This window comes from Argopecten irradians, chromosome 15, assembly GCF_041381155.1.
Source record: "Argopecten irradians isolate NY chromosome 15, Ai_NY, whole genome shotgun sequence".
NCBI lineage: Eukaryota > Metazoa > Mollusca > Bivalvia > Pectinida > Pectinidae > Argopecten > Argopecten irradians.
Genome location: NC_091148.1, coordinates 10,340,386 through 10,355,227, shown reverse-complemented (window position 1 = coordinate 10,355,227; position 14,842 = coordinate 10,340,386). Strand labels below are relative to the sequence as shown.

At 34.6% G+C, this 14,842-nt stretch overlaps 1 protein-coding gene across 1 annotated transcript; it reads left to right on the top strand.

The window, feature by feature from the left end:
• The first annotated feature begins 2,004 nt into the window (after positions 1-2,004).
• On the top strand, positions 2,005-14,825 carry LOC138309416 (DDB1- and CUL4-associated factor 13-like). Its single transcript, XM_069250603.1, has 12 exons — positions 2,005-2,174; positions 3,453-3,652; positions 4,615-4,722; positions 5,957-6,043; positions 6,834-6,989; positions 7,489-7,566; positions 8,357-8,439; positions 8,910-8,977; positions 10,413-10,509; positions 11,518-11,653; positions 12,117-12,280; positions 12,806-14,825. Exons 1-12 carry the CDS (start codon positions 2,093-2,095, stop codon positions 12,891-12,893), a joined length of 1,347 nt encoding a protein of 448 aa, XP_069106704.1. The 5' UTR covers positions 2,005-2,092; the 3' UTR covers positions 12,894-14,825.
• Positions 14,826-14,842: the final 17 nt, after the last annotated feature.

The window sequence follows — 14,842 nt, the reverse complement described above, 5'->3', positions numbered from 1 at the left end:
GTCAGAATTGCATATTACAGAGTTATCTGCATTTGCGGGTAGGTATTGATTGTGACGTCATGTGTTTGCGAGCGTAATGTCATACGTTTCGGAGAAAACGACTTGAGTTGTGCTCACAACAATCGATACCTACCCGCAAGGGAGCTAACTCTATAATTCACGGCCCAGTTTCCTAACTCTATAATTCACGGCCCAGTTTCCATCCTCGATACTCCAGGGCTTCCGATCACTTACGTCAGTGATCGGAAGCCCTGGAGTATCGAGGATGCCCTGTTTCATGAACAATCCAATCTGATTAAAATCACACTTGTAGTTACGCTCCAATACCAGGGATCATGCTGAGGTGACCCCCGAACGGAACTTGTTAGAGCATCGTAGTGGAACGGAACTTATTAGAGCATCGTAGTGGAACGGAATTACAAGTCTAAGAAGAAGAAAAATATGTCAGTTTTAGGGTAACATTGGAAAAAAGCCGGAACCGGAGTCTGAGATTGAAATCCCAACTTTTAATTTTTAAATTCTTTAAATCGCTACTAGTCATAGAGTTATGCATTTGGTTGTAACCCAATTTGGCCAGAAACCTCCTTGGGGGAAGGGGAACAGAGTTTGTATAAATTTCGGCAGGCAGGATAGGGCACTTCTTTACAGGACTCAGTCACAGGGATCTGAGAATTACATACAGCTTATATAATTATGGAGCCACCAGAGTGCCCATTATTTGACGTTTTAGAGTAACTACATTTTGTAATTCTCAAATTCCTGTGCATGCATATCAGCACATTAATTTTGGCTTTCTTCTTCTTCTGTTTACGTGACGCCGTCAAGATATGACGATTATGTCACGGTGACCTGTAGGGGTGCAAAGGGTGTGAAAGGATTGAATTTGTGATTTTTTTTAGTATATAGATAAAAGGTGTGTGCAGAACTAATGCGTGAGGGCTTCAAGGGCTACGTTGGAAATATGTGCCTTGAAGTCCTCGAGTGTAGTGCATTGTACTGCTGCTACAGGGAGGAGATTCCATTGTGTTATTGTTTGTGGGAAAAATGAATATTTGTATGTGTCCTTTGTAGCAGAGATTTGTCTGAAGGAGTGTGGATTGGAGTGTCTGGTTCTGTGGTCTACTGGTATGAGTATGGTCTGGTATTCGACGGCAACTATATTGTGTATTACTTTGTAGAAAAGTATCAATCTTGTGTGTAGCCGTCGTGTCTGTAATGTTGGCCAGTTGAGTTGATGTATCATGTTTGTAACTGAACTGGTATCGTGATATTTGTTGTGAACGTATCTTGCTGCTCTGCGTTGTGTTTTTTTCTATGTGTTGAATTTGGTGTGTGTTGTGGGGATCCCATATGGAAGAGCAGTATTCCAGTTTGGGTCGGACTAGTGCTTTGTATGCGTGTGCTTTTATATGTGGTGAATTAATTTTTAAGTTGCGCTTTAAAACCCCTAGTGATCTGTTTGCATTTGCGGTGATATTATTTATGTGCATGTCCCATTTTAGGTTTTTTTTGTAGTGTTAGTCCTAGATATTTGCTTGAGTTTACTTGCTCGAGTGTGTGATTGTGGAGTGTGTAGTTTGATGATGTATTTTGTTGCGTTTTGGTGTAACACTGATGATGTTGCATTTATCTGGGTGAAATTTCATTAGCCAGTTTGTTTCCCATTGTGCTGCTGCGTCCAGATCTTTCTGTAGTTTTATTGTGTCGTCTTTGTTGTTTATTGTTTTGTATATAATACTGTCGTCTGCGAATAATCTTAGTGTGCTGTACTGCATGTATTGATGGAAATCGTTAATGTATATGAGAAATAGAATTGGGCCCAAACATGTTCCTTGAGGGACGCCTTAATGTCATAACGTGTTATGAATTAGTGTAAGTTTTAATTTCGATACATGTTTATTGGTATGTAATTGTTTTTCATAGAGATTTACGTCTCAAACAAAATTTATACCGTATATCCGGAACTGTGGTCCGGATCCGTTTCTCAGTTATAATTTCTGTTCAGAGTTACGTCCCTTTAAAGATGGCCGCTCCCATGCGTAAACACGCGATTTTTTCATTCTCACAAGAAATGTCATGATAACAAAGGAAGATGAGTTCCAAATTGAAAATCAAAGTTCTGTCCAGAAATCCAGACGAATATATTAGAGAAACCAAGCGAGATATTCACAAAGGTTAGTAAAGAAATTTATTAAATTTAGATTTTTTTATGAAGTATAACACATACCGTGTGTTATGAATACTACGTTGAGAACATTGACGATTGTGTTTCGTTTTATCTATATGCAATACGTTACAGAAGCACAGCACCATTAACATAATTCGTCATAATCACACATTATAGTGCAGCACTGATGCACGTATTGTATATTATATGTTTGTAATTATCTTTGTTAGCATTTCAAATATGGAACATGGTAATTCCAACTCATTTTAATTTACTATTACATAACAATTTTTCTTTAATAAAAATGATACTCATGTCCACAAGTACCTGTGGTCAATATCTGAATATGAACACGTTTTATTTGAACGCGAAGTTCTGACTTAAGTGTGTTATTGATATTGTTTGTAATCCTGGGAGAATTATAGGACCATATAAATTCGCCAAGAAGGCAGTTTAATGCTGAAGTAAAAAGTGATAATTTTTTTTTATTTTTTTTATTCAAGTAAATTTTAATTCAAGATGAATTCTTAATTTAAAGCTGCACGTATCAAAGGTCGTATCAGTACTTCAAGAAGAAATCTAACGATCTGCATTCTTTTTAGTTTCATATCTTTAATGTAACATTGTTGTGAAATTTCATTTTTTTTTGAAGTATAACACATACCGTGTGTTATGAATACTACGTTGAGAACATTGACGATTGTGTTTCGTTTTATCTATATGCAATACGTTACAGAAGCACAGCACCATTAACATAATTCGTCATAATCACACATTATAGTGCAGCACTGATGCACGTATTGTATATTATATGTTTGTAATTATCTTTGTTAGCATTTCAAATATGGAACATGGTAATTCCAACACATTTTAATTTACTATTACATAACAATTTTTCTTTAATAAAAATGATACTCATGTCCACAAGTACCTGTGGTCAATATCTTAATATGAACACATTTTATTTGAACGCGAAGTTCTGACTTAAGTGTGTTATTGATATTGTTTGTAATCCTGGGAGAATTATAGGACCATATAAATTCGCCAAGAAGGCAGTTTAATGCTGAAGTAAAAAGTGATAATTTTTTTTTATTTTTTTTATTCAAGTAAATTTTAATTCAAGATGAATTCTTAATTTAAAGCTGCACGTATCAAAGGTCGTATCAGTACTTCAAGAAGAAATCTAACGATCTGCATTCTTTTTAGTTTCATATCTTTAATGTAACATTGTTGTGAAATTTCTGTGAAAAGTCTTAGTTTTAACTGTAATGTTTGAATGATTCAGTTCCACGAAACTACGACCCCAGTCTGCATCCGTTTGAAACTCCACGTGAATATGTCCGTGCCTTGAATGTCACCAAGCTTGAGCGGGTATTTGCCAAGCCATTTGTCGGCGCCCTAGACGGACACAAAGACGGTCTGAACACATTATGTAAACATCCAACCAGCCTGAGTCACCTTCTGTCAGGAGCCTGTGACGGCGAGGTAAGAGTCACAAAGTGAAAATGACCCAATATCAAAGTGAATAGTCGGGCAAAGGAAGACTAAAGTCAGGAAAAAAAGGTGTTAATATATCCAGTACAATGAAATAGGAAAATAAAATCTACTGTCAAAATTGCTCTGAATATGAAGAAATTAATTTCTTTCATACCTACAGCCAGAGTAAAAATGGCTGGTCTAGGGAAATACACTCATGCCGCCTGAGGCTGTATTGCATGGCTACCCATGCAATAAAGCCTTGTGACGTCACGGCGTCAACAAAATCTCTATTTCCTCGGTCAAGTTTTAACATCTTTTTCACAAAATTGACTGGTTTTACTATAAAAGATGCAAGTAACAGAATTTGTGTTGAAAATATCACTTGATTTTTCATGTATGGAAAATTGACTTCCAGTTGTGGATTTCTACGAATTTGTTTAAAAATGACAGGATATTATAGTTGTAAAATTGCAATAAAACATTGAGGTATGAAAGAAAAATACTCTGTCGGGTTTTACAACATTTTGTGACCCTCGGGTAGAATATCCCTATCCTTCATATCCACTTATGAAAATCCTAACATGTCCTACGGCTGGCTATGTCTGTGTTGATATTTCCACGCAGCCTCACTTTCAAAGAGTTACCCTTTAAAATGTGCTAAATTTACATGGGGCTTTTCCATAAATTCAATATCAAAACTGGACAACATAAGCAGTACTCGACCTCAGTTTTGATATGTAGGGACTTTCGGAAGGTCAATGAATGCATTGAGACTGGTTTTCTTTGCCTGACTATTCACTTTAAGGGTACTTACCCTTATGAAAGGCCAACTACCTTCCCGAAACAAAAAACTAGAGTTTTAAAAATTATCAATTTTAATCAAAAGTATCTAAACCATGATCATTCTTAATGGTATCCCAACCTACATGTACTGTACTTCAAGTATGTCTTATACATTGTCATTGTAGATACGTGTATGGAACCTAGCTCACCGACAGTGTGTGAGTTGCGTGCAGGCTCACGATGGAATGGTAAAGGGACTCGCCTTCCATCCAACAGGCAATCGCTTCTTTTCTGTAAGTTCCTCAATGTTTTCAGTAATTTTGAATTACCGTATTCGAACCTATAAGCACCCCTCCCCTTTTTGAGGCCTCATTTCAGTTGCCATGGCATAGGACCAAAACTATCAAAAATGTATATGTTTGCAATAATTTAGTCATATTTAGCACTTTTTAGCTCGCCTAGCAAGTTTCTATTTTGTCAATTGTTTAAGCATAAGTCATCATAAATGTTTATGATTTTATTTTCCTAATGTGTATGGATGCTGAACGTGATAATACAATCAATTTGGGGCCCTTTAGGGGGTTTTTGAGTCTGTTAATTTGTCATATTTCCATGTTTAAATAGTAAATACTTGAACATCAACTTCTTCTGAATAGGCGAGCTTTGCTGTTCTCCAACAGCTCGTGTTCAATTTCCCTGGGTGCTCATTGGGTCAAATACGGTAATGATATCAGTAAGAGTTGTCTCCCCTACAGTTATAATGGAACTTGGTTAGATTTAAGTCCTAAGAAATGGAAAATCTCTTCACATTATCAAGATTTCAATATAACCAAGGTAAAGAGGCAATTACTACATCTGAACATGGATAATAATTACAGGTAACTTCAAATTACACAATATTTTAATATAACCGATTTTAAATTAAGTAGGTTCCACAATGTATGCAGTTAACTATTTTGTACATTTCATAAACAGAAAGAATTTATGAAAATCAATTTCCACCAAAAAGTTGTATTACAAATACATGTACAGAATAATTTTTTTTCACCATGTACTGTATAAGCCAATGTTCAGGTATTTTTATATCTAAACTTGTATTTCATAAGTAAGTAGCAATTATAGCAGAAAAAAAGTACATGATTATAAGACTACCTATATCAGTTGTATGATTCTTCCTCTTTTAAGAGGATTTTAGCTCATAGAACAGTATTTTTGATCAACAAATCATGTCAGATGTTATCAGAAAAAAATGACCTTTTTATTAGTCAAGAGACTTCCTCCTTTTGATGATAGGATCAATCACATCTCTGACATATAGAAAGCTATGTAGAGGCTTGAAAAAGGAAATTTAAGTCTGAATGAAAATAAGTTGGCTTATAATCATAAAAAAATGAATTGTAGATCATATGTAGCTTGGTTGCTCATTAACTTCCTTAAATCAATTAGACATAAAATGTGAAACTAAATCTTAAATTATAGTTTATTTTAGAATTACAGAATTTTAAAAAAGTTTGCTTTTCACTACAGTGTGGCACAGACAAGGTGATTAAGCAATGGAATCTCAATGAAGAGGGCCAAATAGATACAGAGGCGCGGACAACCATACTGGGCAAGGTAAGTTTTATAAGACTCATTCATATGTGGATATGAAGGATAGGGATATTCCAACCAAGGGTCACAAAATGCTGTTAAACCCGACCTTGGCAAGGGTTTACAACATTTTGTGATCCCGAGGGTAGAATATCCCTATCCTTCTTATCCACTTATGAAAGAGTTTTTCTCTCATATCTCGACGTTTTATTGCAATTTTACTTCTTTTGGTTGTCTGCCATTTGGAAATAAAGTCGAAAAAATGTGGCTGCAAGTCAATTCTCCATACATGACAATTACGCGATATTTTTAATGCAGATTTCGTCGTTTGTATCTTTAAAAGTTAACCCAGCCTAGTTTCTGAAAAAAATTGTTAAAATTGTACCAAGAACATAGTAATTCTGTTGACTTTACAGACGCTGTAAAGTCACGAGACTTTATTGCATGGGTAGCCATATAATACAGCCTCAGGCAATATGAGTGTATTGCCAGTATTACACGTGTGAGTATAAGAACAAAATGTTTATTGAACTGATTCCAAATCTCCAAATTAATAGCTCAGCATTGCAATACTTATATGGCATTTTCAAAAATGGTCTTATGAGGATACCGATAGTCAAAAAAAGGCTTCTTTAAATGTTTAAGTTTTGTTTTGAATAGAATTCTGAAATACTATTTGTTCCCACCACAGCATATTAGATATATATGTGTGAACAAGTAAGACTACAAATTGAAGCAAATTTTGAATGATTGACATTACCAAGAAAATGTAAACCTTTAATTTCTATGAACATGTGGTCTTTTCCTTTTACAGACAGTGTTTCAGTCGATAAGTCATCACAACGCTAAAAATATATTTTCCACATGTGGGGAGCAGGTCGATATCTGGGACTCGACACGGACAGAACCACTACGAACCTTCACCTGGGGTGTTGATAGTCAGCATTATGTCAAGTTTAACCCCATAGAGGTAATTATGGAAAACCATACAAATAAAATGGAGAACTTTAGAGATGAAAGGTCACATTCTGGTGACCAATCAAATTGCTGCCTCCAGAAATTGACGAGGGACAAAATAGTTCGAAAAAGCTGTCAGAATTATTTTTGTGAACATAGTCATTTCGCTCTAAGAACACAATAAAGCTCAAAATATTTATGTATACTAGGAGCAAATGGCGTTTAAAATTGATGTAGCAAGGTGTAGAAAATGTGTTTATAGTACAGGTTGTATATTGGCCACCCAAACATAACCCCTTATTGAATGTTGTCAGATCCTCTAGTGGTTTTAAGGATCTGTATTTCAGTGGATCGGGAAAATGGAAAACTATTAAAGTGAAAAATGGAAAAATAATACAGAATTTCATAATTTTGACATACATTGTATATATATATCTTCAAACTTTACCATGTGTACCTTTCCAAACTTTGATTTCTGTTTACTTCCAAACTTTTTCATATGTCCTTTTCAGAGAGACTTGCTGGCGAGCTGTGCCTCTGATAGAAGTATTATCCTCTATGATATGAGAGGAGCCTCTCCCCTTAGGAAGGTAATGGATCCACAGCTGTCAAACATTCAGCAGATGTATACTTTATTTTTACATCAATTGCAAAAGTTACATAACATCATTATCGATGACATGTACATATGAGCGCGCATGGGGTCTTAGAATGGAAGGAAACCAGACATATAGTCAACAGTAGTCAACACTACTGCAGGGCTTTGATTAAATATATTCTTATTTTTATATTTGCATATTACTGAGTTATCTTCCCTTGTTAGTAGGCGTTGATTATTAAATCTTTTGTTTCTAAGTGTCAATATTTTCAGAGAAAATGGAGTAAGTTTAGCCTCAAGAACTCTGTCATGTACAAACTACCCAAAACATGCTTATTTTAACGCAGTCAAATTATAGCGCAATTGAAATTTATAAGCGTGGAGATAAATTACCGCAACTAGATGTTCAAAACTCCTGAAAAAATTATAAATTTAGTGCTGTATATAAATTAGTGCTTCAAAGACAGTACTATCATTAAACTACCGCTAGAATTGAAAAAATATGACGCTCGTGAAATGACAGCACGCTTCAGAAAGTAAGATGGTAACCCTTGCACCCGCAAGCTACATCAAAGGCTGCGCCGGCGGATATCAAAGGAAAATCTCAATGTCACGGTCAGTGCACAAACACTAAAGCTCCTGTGTCATACTTGCCCCAACCCCAGTGTGACTCATTCTTCTCATATACATCCTTGGCTTTCAGTAATGCACATATTTCATCATATAACTCTCAAACTCCGAAGTGAATACATGCACATCAGAATCTATGTTTTCTGTTTCAGGTGATTCTGAAGTTGAGCTCCAATGCCATAGCCTGGAACCCTATGGAGGCCTTTGTTTTTACTGTCGCTAATGAAGACTACAAGTAAGTGTGGTGGGAGTGGGAAATAGAATCTGTATAATGTCTGTTCAATCCTCTATACTCCAGGTGTTACTATTACTGACATTATATCCACCCCTGGAATATCTCTTGGTAATACTGGAGAAAACAGAACAGAACAGGTATTTAGTTATTTGATTAAAAGAATCATATAACGATACACTGTGGTTGACTGTGTGGCTTTGGAGTTGGGCGTCGCTCTCTTTGTAATCTTCAAAGGAGATCTCTGTAGGCCTGTGATTGGTAAGGTTTCTCCTCTTGAACTACCTTCAGTGTTACTATGAGATAGTCCAGGGGTGGGTATAACGTCAGTGATAGTAACCCCTGGAGTATCGAGGATGGTCTGTTTCATACAACATATTCTGGTTTATATTTATAGAAGTTAAATTCAGTAATATATAAGTGCCATTATGACAGATGCAGTCAAGATGATATATATAATCTTTTTTTAACAGTTTGTACACATTTGATATGAGAAAGCTGTCCGTTCCCATGAACATACATATGGATCATGTAGCGGCAGGTAAGATTTTTCATATTTGTAACTTTTAATTGTTTAAAATATAAGTAAAGAAAACAACAAATTTAAAGTTTAAATGTTTCATGTAATTTTCACTCTAGCAGACCGTTGTAAAACACACAATGTGTGAATATATGGAAGCATATATTATAATGGTTCATAGCAATAAAAGCACTAACATACCGTTGAGATAGCACAAAATATTTGATGAAATGTCATAGATTTTGAACAAGCACCATGTTGAAATCGTAGGAGTAATTTTGGAAACCTGAGTCATTTTGCATGACCAACATTGGTGATTTCCATACAGATCGGAATTAATAGATCGGAAAGGCTTGAAGCCTTTGGAGATATTTTCAATGTGTACACATGTAAAAGCAATATACATTGTACAAAAGTTTGTATATATGGAAAGATTAAAAAAAGACTTCAGAGAGGTGGGGGAAAATATGCAGAACACTTTAAATGTTTTTTCTATGATAAGAGCATTAGGTAGAACTTTATGATATAAAGACCACCTAACTTAAAGAGACAATTCACTCAGGCTCATTTTTTTACATAACCAAGAAGCAAAATATAGCATAAATGTATTGTTCTACATTTCTTATGAAACACTTAACGTAAAACATTGACCAATTCCATGACATTGTTAAGTATTTTAATTAATATCGCTGAAATATCAAATCGTTGATCAATACGATTTAGCAGGTACAATATGGACGCTGTACCCATACCGAGCCAAAGTTTTTTCCGATATATGTACAAATTTTAATGTTCTCTTAGACTTTAAAGTGGAAAACTGTTCTTTATAGACAGGTGGTCTTTATATACTGGTTGAATCGTCCTGTTGAAATTGGTCGTTTGGTACCCTAGATAAGTGTTCTTGTTAACTTGTTAAGCAGTTGGTCTCTATACAGAGGTGGTCGCTAAGAGAGGTTTTAGTGAATATTGAAAGAAATTAATTTTTCCTGTCTTAAAAGCATTTTCTTAAAGGCCCACTACCTTTCCGAAACGGCTTTTAATTTTTAAAATGGGAATGTAAAACAAGATCGATAATTTTGTAGAGTCCTAAAAATTATTAACTTACCGTTAATACTACATTTATCATCACCTTCTGAACGATTTGATTAAAATAAATAAAATGTTTATTTTCATAACGCGGGTCGTATTATGTTTCCCGCCGTCGTCCTAAATACCGCGCGGTAGTTGACTATCACTGCGCCAGACGGCAAAACAGCGAATTGACTCTCTACTGTTTTCATATATTACGCAGGCAATCTTGCATATGTTTGGTGTCGTAACCTTATTTTAGATCATCGGTATGCATTTTCTGGTGTTATTAATGTTTTTTAAGAAACCTTTATATTTTGCTCCGGAAAGGTAATGGGCCTTTAAAAGTTTGCTTCATTGTAAAAGTATTCTTTGTTTTCCTCTACAGTTATGGATGTTGACTACAGCCCGACTGGTAAAGAATTTGTCAGTGGTAGCTACGACAAATGTCTTCGCATTTTCCCTGTCAACAAAGGTCATAGTAGGTTAGTTCCCCGATTTATTACATTTTTCGCAATGAAATATAAGGTCTTATGATGATATTTTCTCTGAATTGAAAATATGTGTATCGCTTTTGATATTTTCAATCGCTTTTGACCAATCGGAATGCAGCATTGACAGTGAAAATATCATTTTGATTGTTACCTCATTAGTTTGTGTGTAAAATTGATGTCATATTTTTGTGTAGAAATATTACGTTATGCTCTCGAAATATGACGTAATAATTGCAAGGGCTAATAACTCTGTAAAATACAATGGCGGAATAACTTTTGGTAGAACTTGTAGTGATGGTCTTCTGTAAATGGAAGCAAGAAAACAAATGAAAAAATATCAAAGTTTCCACCTCACTCGATGAAATATAACTGGTATTCATCAAGAAACAAGGAATATCCTCTGTTATGTGTGACGATCTTGATGGTGTATCAATATAATTGATATTCATTTCTTTTCATACTAAATCATATTTTCTCATTGGCAGAGTCTTTTTCTTCATATACTATGAAGAAAAAATCAGAGAATGATGCAAAAACCCGACCCATTATGACGTCACAATAGAGATGTCCACGTTGCGTATTGTTTTAGAAAAAATAATCCTTTAGAGACCAATAGAATTGTACATTTAAATGTATTTTGTGTTATCAAGTAGTCTGAAAAATTAATTACAAGCATTGATGTAACTTTATTTTAACTTCATCCAGTTTTGAAATAAATTTAGTGTGCAAACTTTTGTGAGAATCCGCTACATTGATTCACACAGTTTGCAAAAATAATTTCTTTTATATCCCGATGAAGTTAAAAATTAGTGACATCATTGATTAAATAAAGGCTAGAGATGATTTTTTGCAAAATTACTAGGATCGCGAAATTCATGACAGTTAATTGTGCACGAAAGAAAGCTGGTTTACAGTCTATTGCTCTATATGTAATTTTATACACGGGGGACTTCTTTTGGAGCAAAATAAAACTTGTTTCTTTTTATTCGTATTTCACAGAGAGATCTACCACACGAAGCGAATGCAGAAAGTACGCAATGTTCAATGGACACTCGATAACAAATATATACTGTCTGGCTCAGACGAAATGAACATTCGGATCTGGAAGGCACGAGCTCACGAAAAAATGGGAGTGGTGAGTGGACATATTGTTTATGTGTTGAATGAATTTTGTTAAAACTTCATACAATGGTAGCTTATGAGGTAACACAGCTTGGGATTGATTTTGGGGTCAAAAGTTCAACTACCGGCTACGAAGGTCACTATTACTATAAATAGATTGTTTTTATAAATAGATTGTTTTTACAAATGCTTGTTTCCAGATGATAACGAAGAAGAAATTGATGGATTTTGTTGAAACTTCACAATGTTATCTTATGAGATAACAACAAGGGATTGATTGTGGGGTCATAAGGTCAACTACAAAGGTTACTGTTACTAAAAATAGATTATTTTGGAAATGTGAGAAAGCTTGTCTTTTTTTCAACTTATACCATTGCTGGTAGAACACAGTATGCATGCAGCTTTCACTCAGGCAACTGGTGAAGTCCAATGGCCTCCTGTTTTATTTCCTGTTGACCGTTGGTCATTTGTTACAGTTACGACCGAGGGAAAAGACAGCTTTAGAATATGGTGACAAGTTAAAGGAGAAGTTTGCTGACCATCCGATGGTAAAGAGGATCACAAGACATCGACATATACCACATGTAGTCTACCAGTCCAGCAAGGAACACAGAATCATGAAAGACTCACAAAGACGCAAGTACGTAATTTTCATTTTTCTTACAAAATAATGACGTCACACTGGATACCTAACCGTATGGGAGATAACTCTGTATTATTGAAAGACGGAATAAGTCAGAAGTTTTTTTCCAGCTATTTTGGGAAAACGACCCTAAGCAAAAATTTGCAAAATATCATCAGTATTTTTCAAAATTTGGAAAATATGAACATTAAACAATTTTGAAAAGTCTCTGGAAAAAATATACTATGTTGTGAAATACCTTCAATTTATACAAGATATCAATATCATTGTCATAGCTTTTCACATCACATTTGGGGGTCTTAACTTAATTTTACCAGGATTGAAATTTTTTTAGTGAACTTTGAAAAATACAGTGCCATTTTTTTAATTGGGAATGAGTTCTTCTACTGGACCCTACAAAGGCCTGTCAAAAAACCTGAGAGGCCCTTTCCGGAAAAAAAAAGATAGTTTTTGTACAATACTGTTAGTGATGATATAGAGTGATTTAGAACACCCACTATTGTACATGTTTTACTTTTGCAGGGAGACAAATCGCCGGGCTCACAGCAAACCCGGGAAGGTCCCGTATGTACCCGAACGGAAGAAACGTGTTATTGGAGAACTGGAGTGACATTGGTTTCTTTTCACTGATACTAAAATTACGGTACACGTTCCAGTATAGAAAAAAGTGTTATTGGAGAACTGGCGTAAGATAAGATTCTTTTCACTCATTCTGAAGTTATGGTACACGTTCCAGTATAGAAAAAAAAATGTTATTGAAGAACTAGAGTTTATTGGGATTCACTTTACTCATTCTGACGATGTAGTAGATGTTCAAGGATATGTGTTATTGAAGAACAGGAGTGAAGTCATCACCATCACTCATTCTGTAGTTACCGGTATGGTGCCAGTATTGAAAAACATATGTTTCTGGAAAACAGGAGTGGAATTATCACCGTCACTTGTTCTGAAGTTATGGTGCGGGTATAAAAAATAATGTGTTAATGGAAAATGGGAGTGAAATGGCGTCACCGTCACTTGTTCTGAAGTTATGGTGCGGGTATAAAAAAAATGTGTTAATGGAAAATGGTAGTGAAATGGCGTCACCTTCTCTCGTTATGACGTCGTGGTGCCTTACAGATAAAAGATTTTTTATTGGAAAACTGGATTGAGATTGACTTCATTTGGGTAGACGTCCTATCTCAATGGCAACATTTCAATTTTATCTCGGATTAATTAACTCTATTTAGTTTTTATACAAGATTCTGAGGAAACATGAATTTGACATTTGTTCTTTCATTCATGTATTGAAATCATGAAAAAGTAGATAAATAAATAAAAAATAAATGAAACAAGACAGTAAACATTTTATTATGAATTTCAAAATTTTAAGTTGTGTTCATTTTTAGCTTTTCTGCTAACAGGATGTCCTTATGTATAAATATAGATTTATCTTTATGGAGTGTCTTTTGTATTTAATCAAAATGAATAAAGAAGGATAAAATATTTAAAATGATGGTACTTCCATCAACAAATACTGTAAAAATGATGAATATCAAAAACATTTAAGAAGATGAATCATTTTTTTTTATCAAGGCCCAGTTTCACAAACATTGCTTAACTTTAAGGAATTCCTTTACCTAAAATTCCCCATAGAAAAGCATTACATGAGATAAGGAAAAATCTTAGTCAAAGAGCCTTGTATGACATGAGAAAAGCAAAATATCTGAAGTTAAAGAGCCTTCTTTAAAAATCTGTAATGCTTTCCTATGAAGAATTTTAAATTAAGAGATTCTATAAATTGAAGGAATTTTCTTGATACTGATCAAGGATATCACAGTCAACACACTTATAGCTTCAGGAAACTTACATGTGCAGACTAGACTACAATTTCTGAAACCGAACTTACATATAAGTCACTGTATATAACTTAAAGATGCTCCACCGCTGAAAAATGGTATTTTTTCACTATCAAAAACAGGAGCAGACGATTTCGTATTTTTCTTCAGTTACAAAAGTTACTTACTTTACACCATTACCACAATTGAAAAGTTTGAGCTTCTAATTTTACTTTAAGTCAAAAATATGAAAAATGATTAATTGCATCCCGAAAAAATTCTGTGTCATTATATCCTATATGGAAGGGAGTACTGATTGCGCATGCACCAAAGGCGAACAAAATTAATTAGACATATATATACATGATCAAACACCAATTATTGTTCAACTGATGAATATCATTTATGCTTTGTTGGCGGTGGAGCATCTTTAAACAACAATTTCTAAATTGTCTCAATTTTCTTGGGACAAACTGACTTCAGTCAAAAATGTTCATATAGGTTACATCAAAACTTATTTGAAATTTGACTTGTAATTCCACTCCACTACAGTGTTCTTGGATACGCTCAGGGATAAAGGAGTTGATGATATGGGATATTTCTCGTGTCATGAACACTTGACAACATCAAATGTTGAAATTTGTAAACTGAAGTATATCGATCTTTTTCTGGAAATAAAGTTACTGACAATTTCAGATAAAGACACAGTACAGTAAATACCTGAACTAGTTTGTTTATTTGT

Excerpts from the sequence above, each read along its gene's own strand:
- LOC138309416 (XM_069250603.1), top strand. The coding sequence starts at position 2,093 with ATGAGTTCCAAATTGAAAATCAAAGTTCTGTCCAGAAATCCAGACGAA. Across the intron at positions 8,440-8,909 it reads GTCGCTAATGAAGACTACAA|TTTGTACACATTTGATATGA; the intron begins GTAAGTGTGGTG and ends TTTTTTTAACAG. Across the intron at positions 8,978-10,412 it reads TATGGATCATGTAGCGGCAG|TTATGGATGTTGACTACAGC; the intron begins GTAAGATTTTTC and ends TTTCCTCTACAG.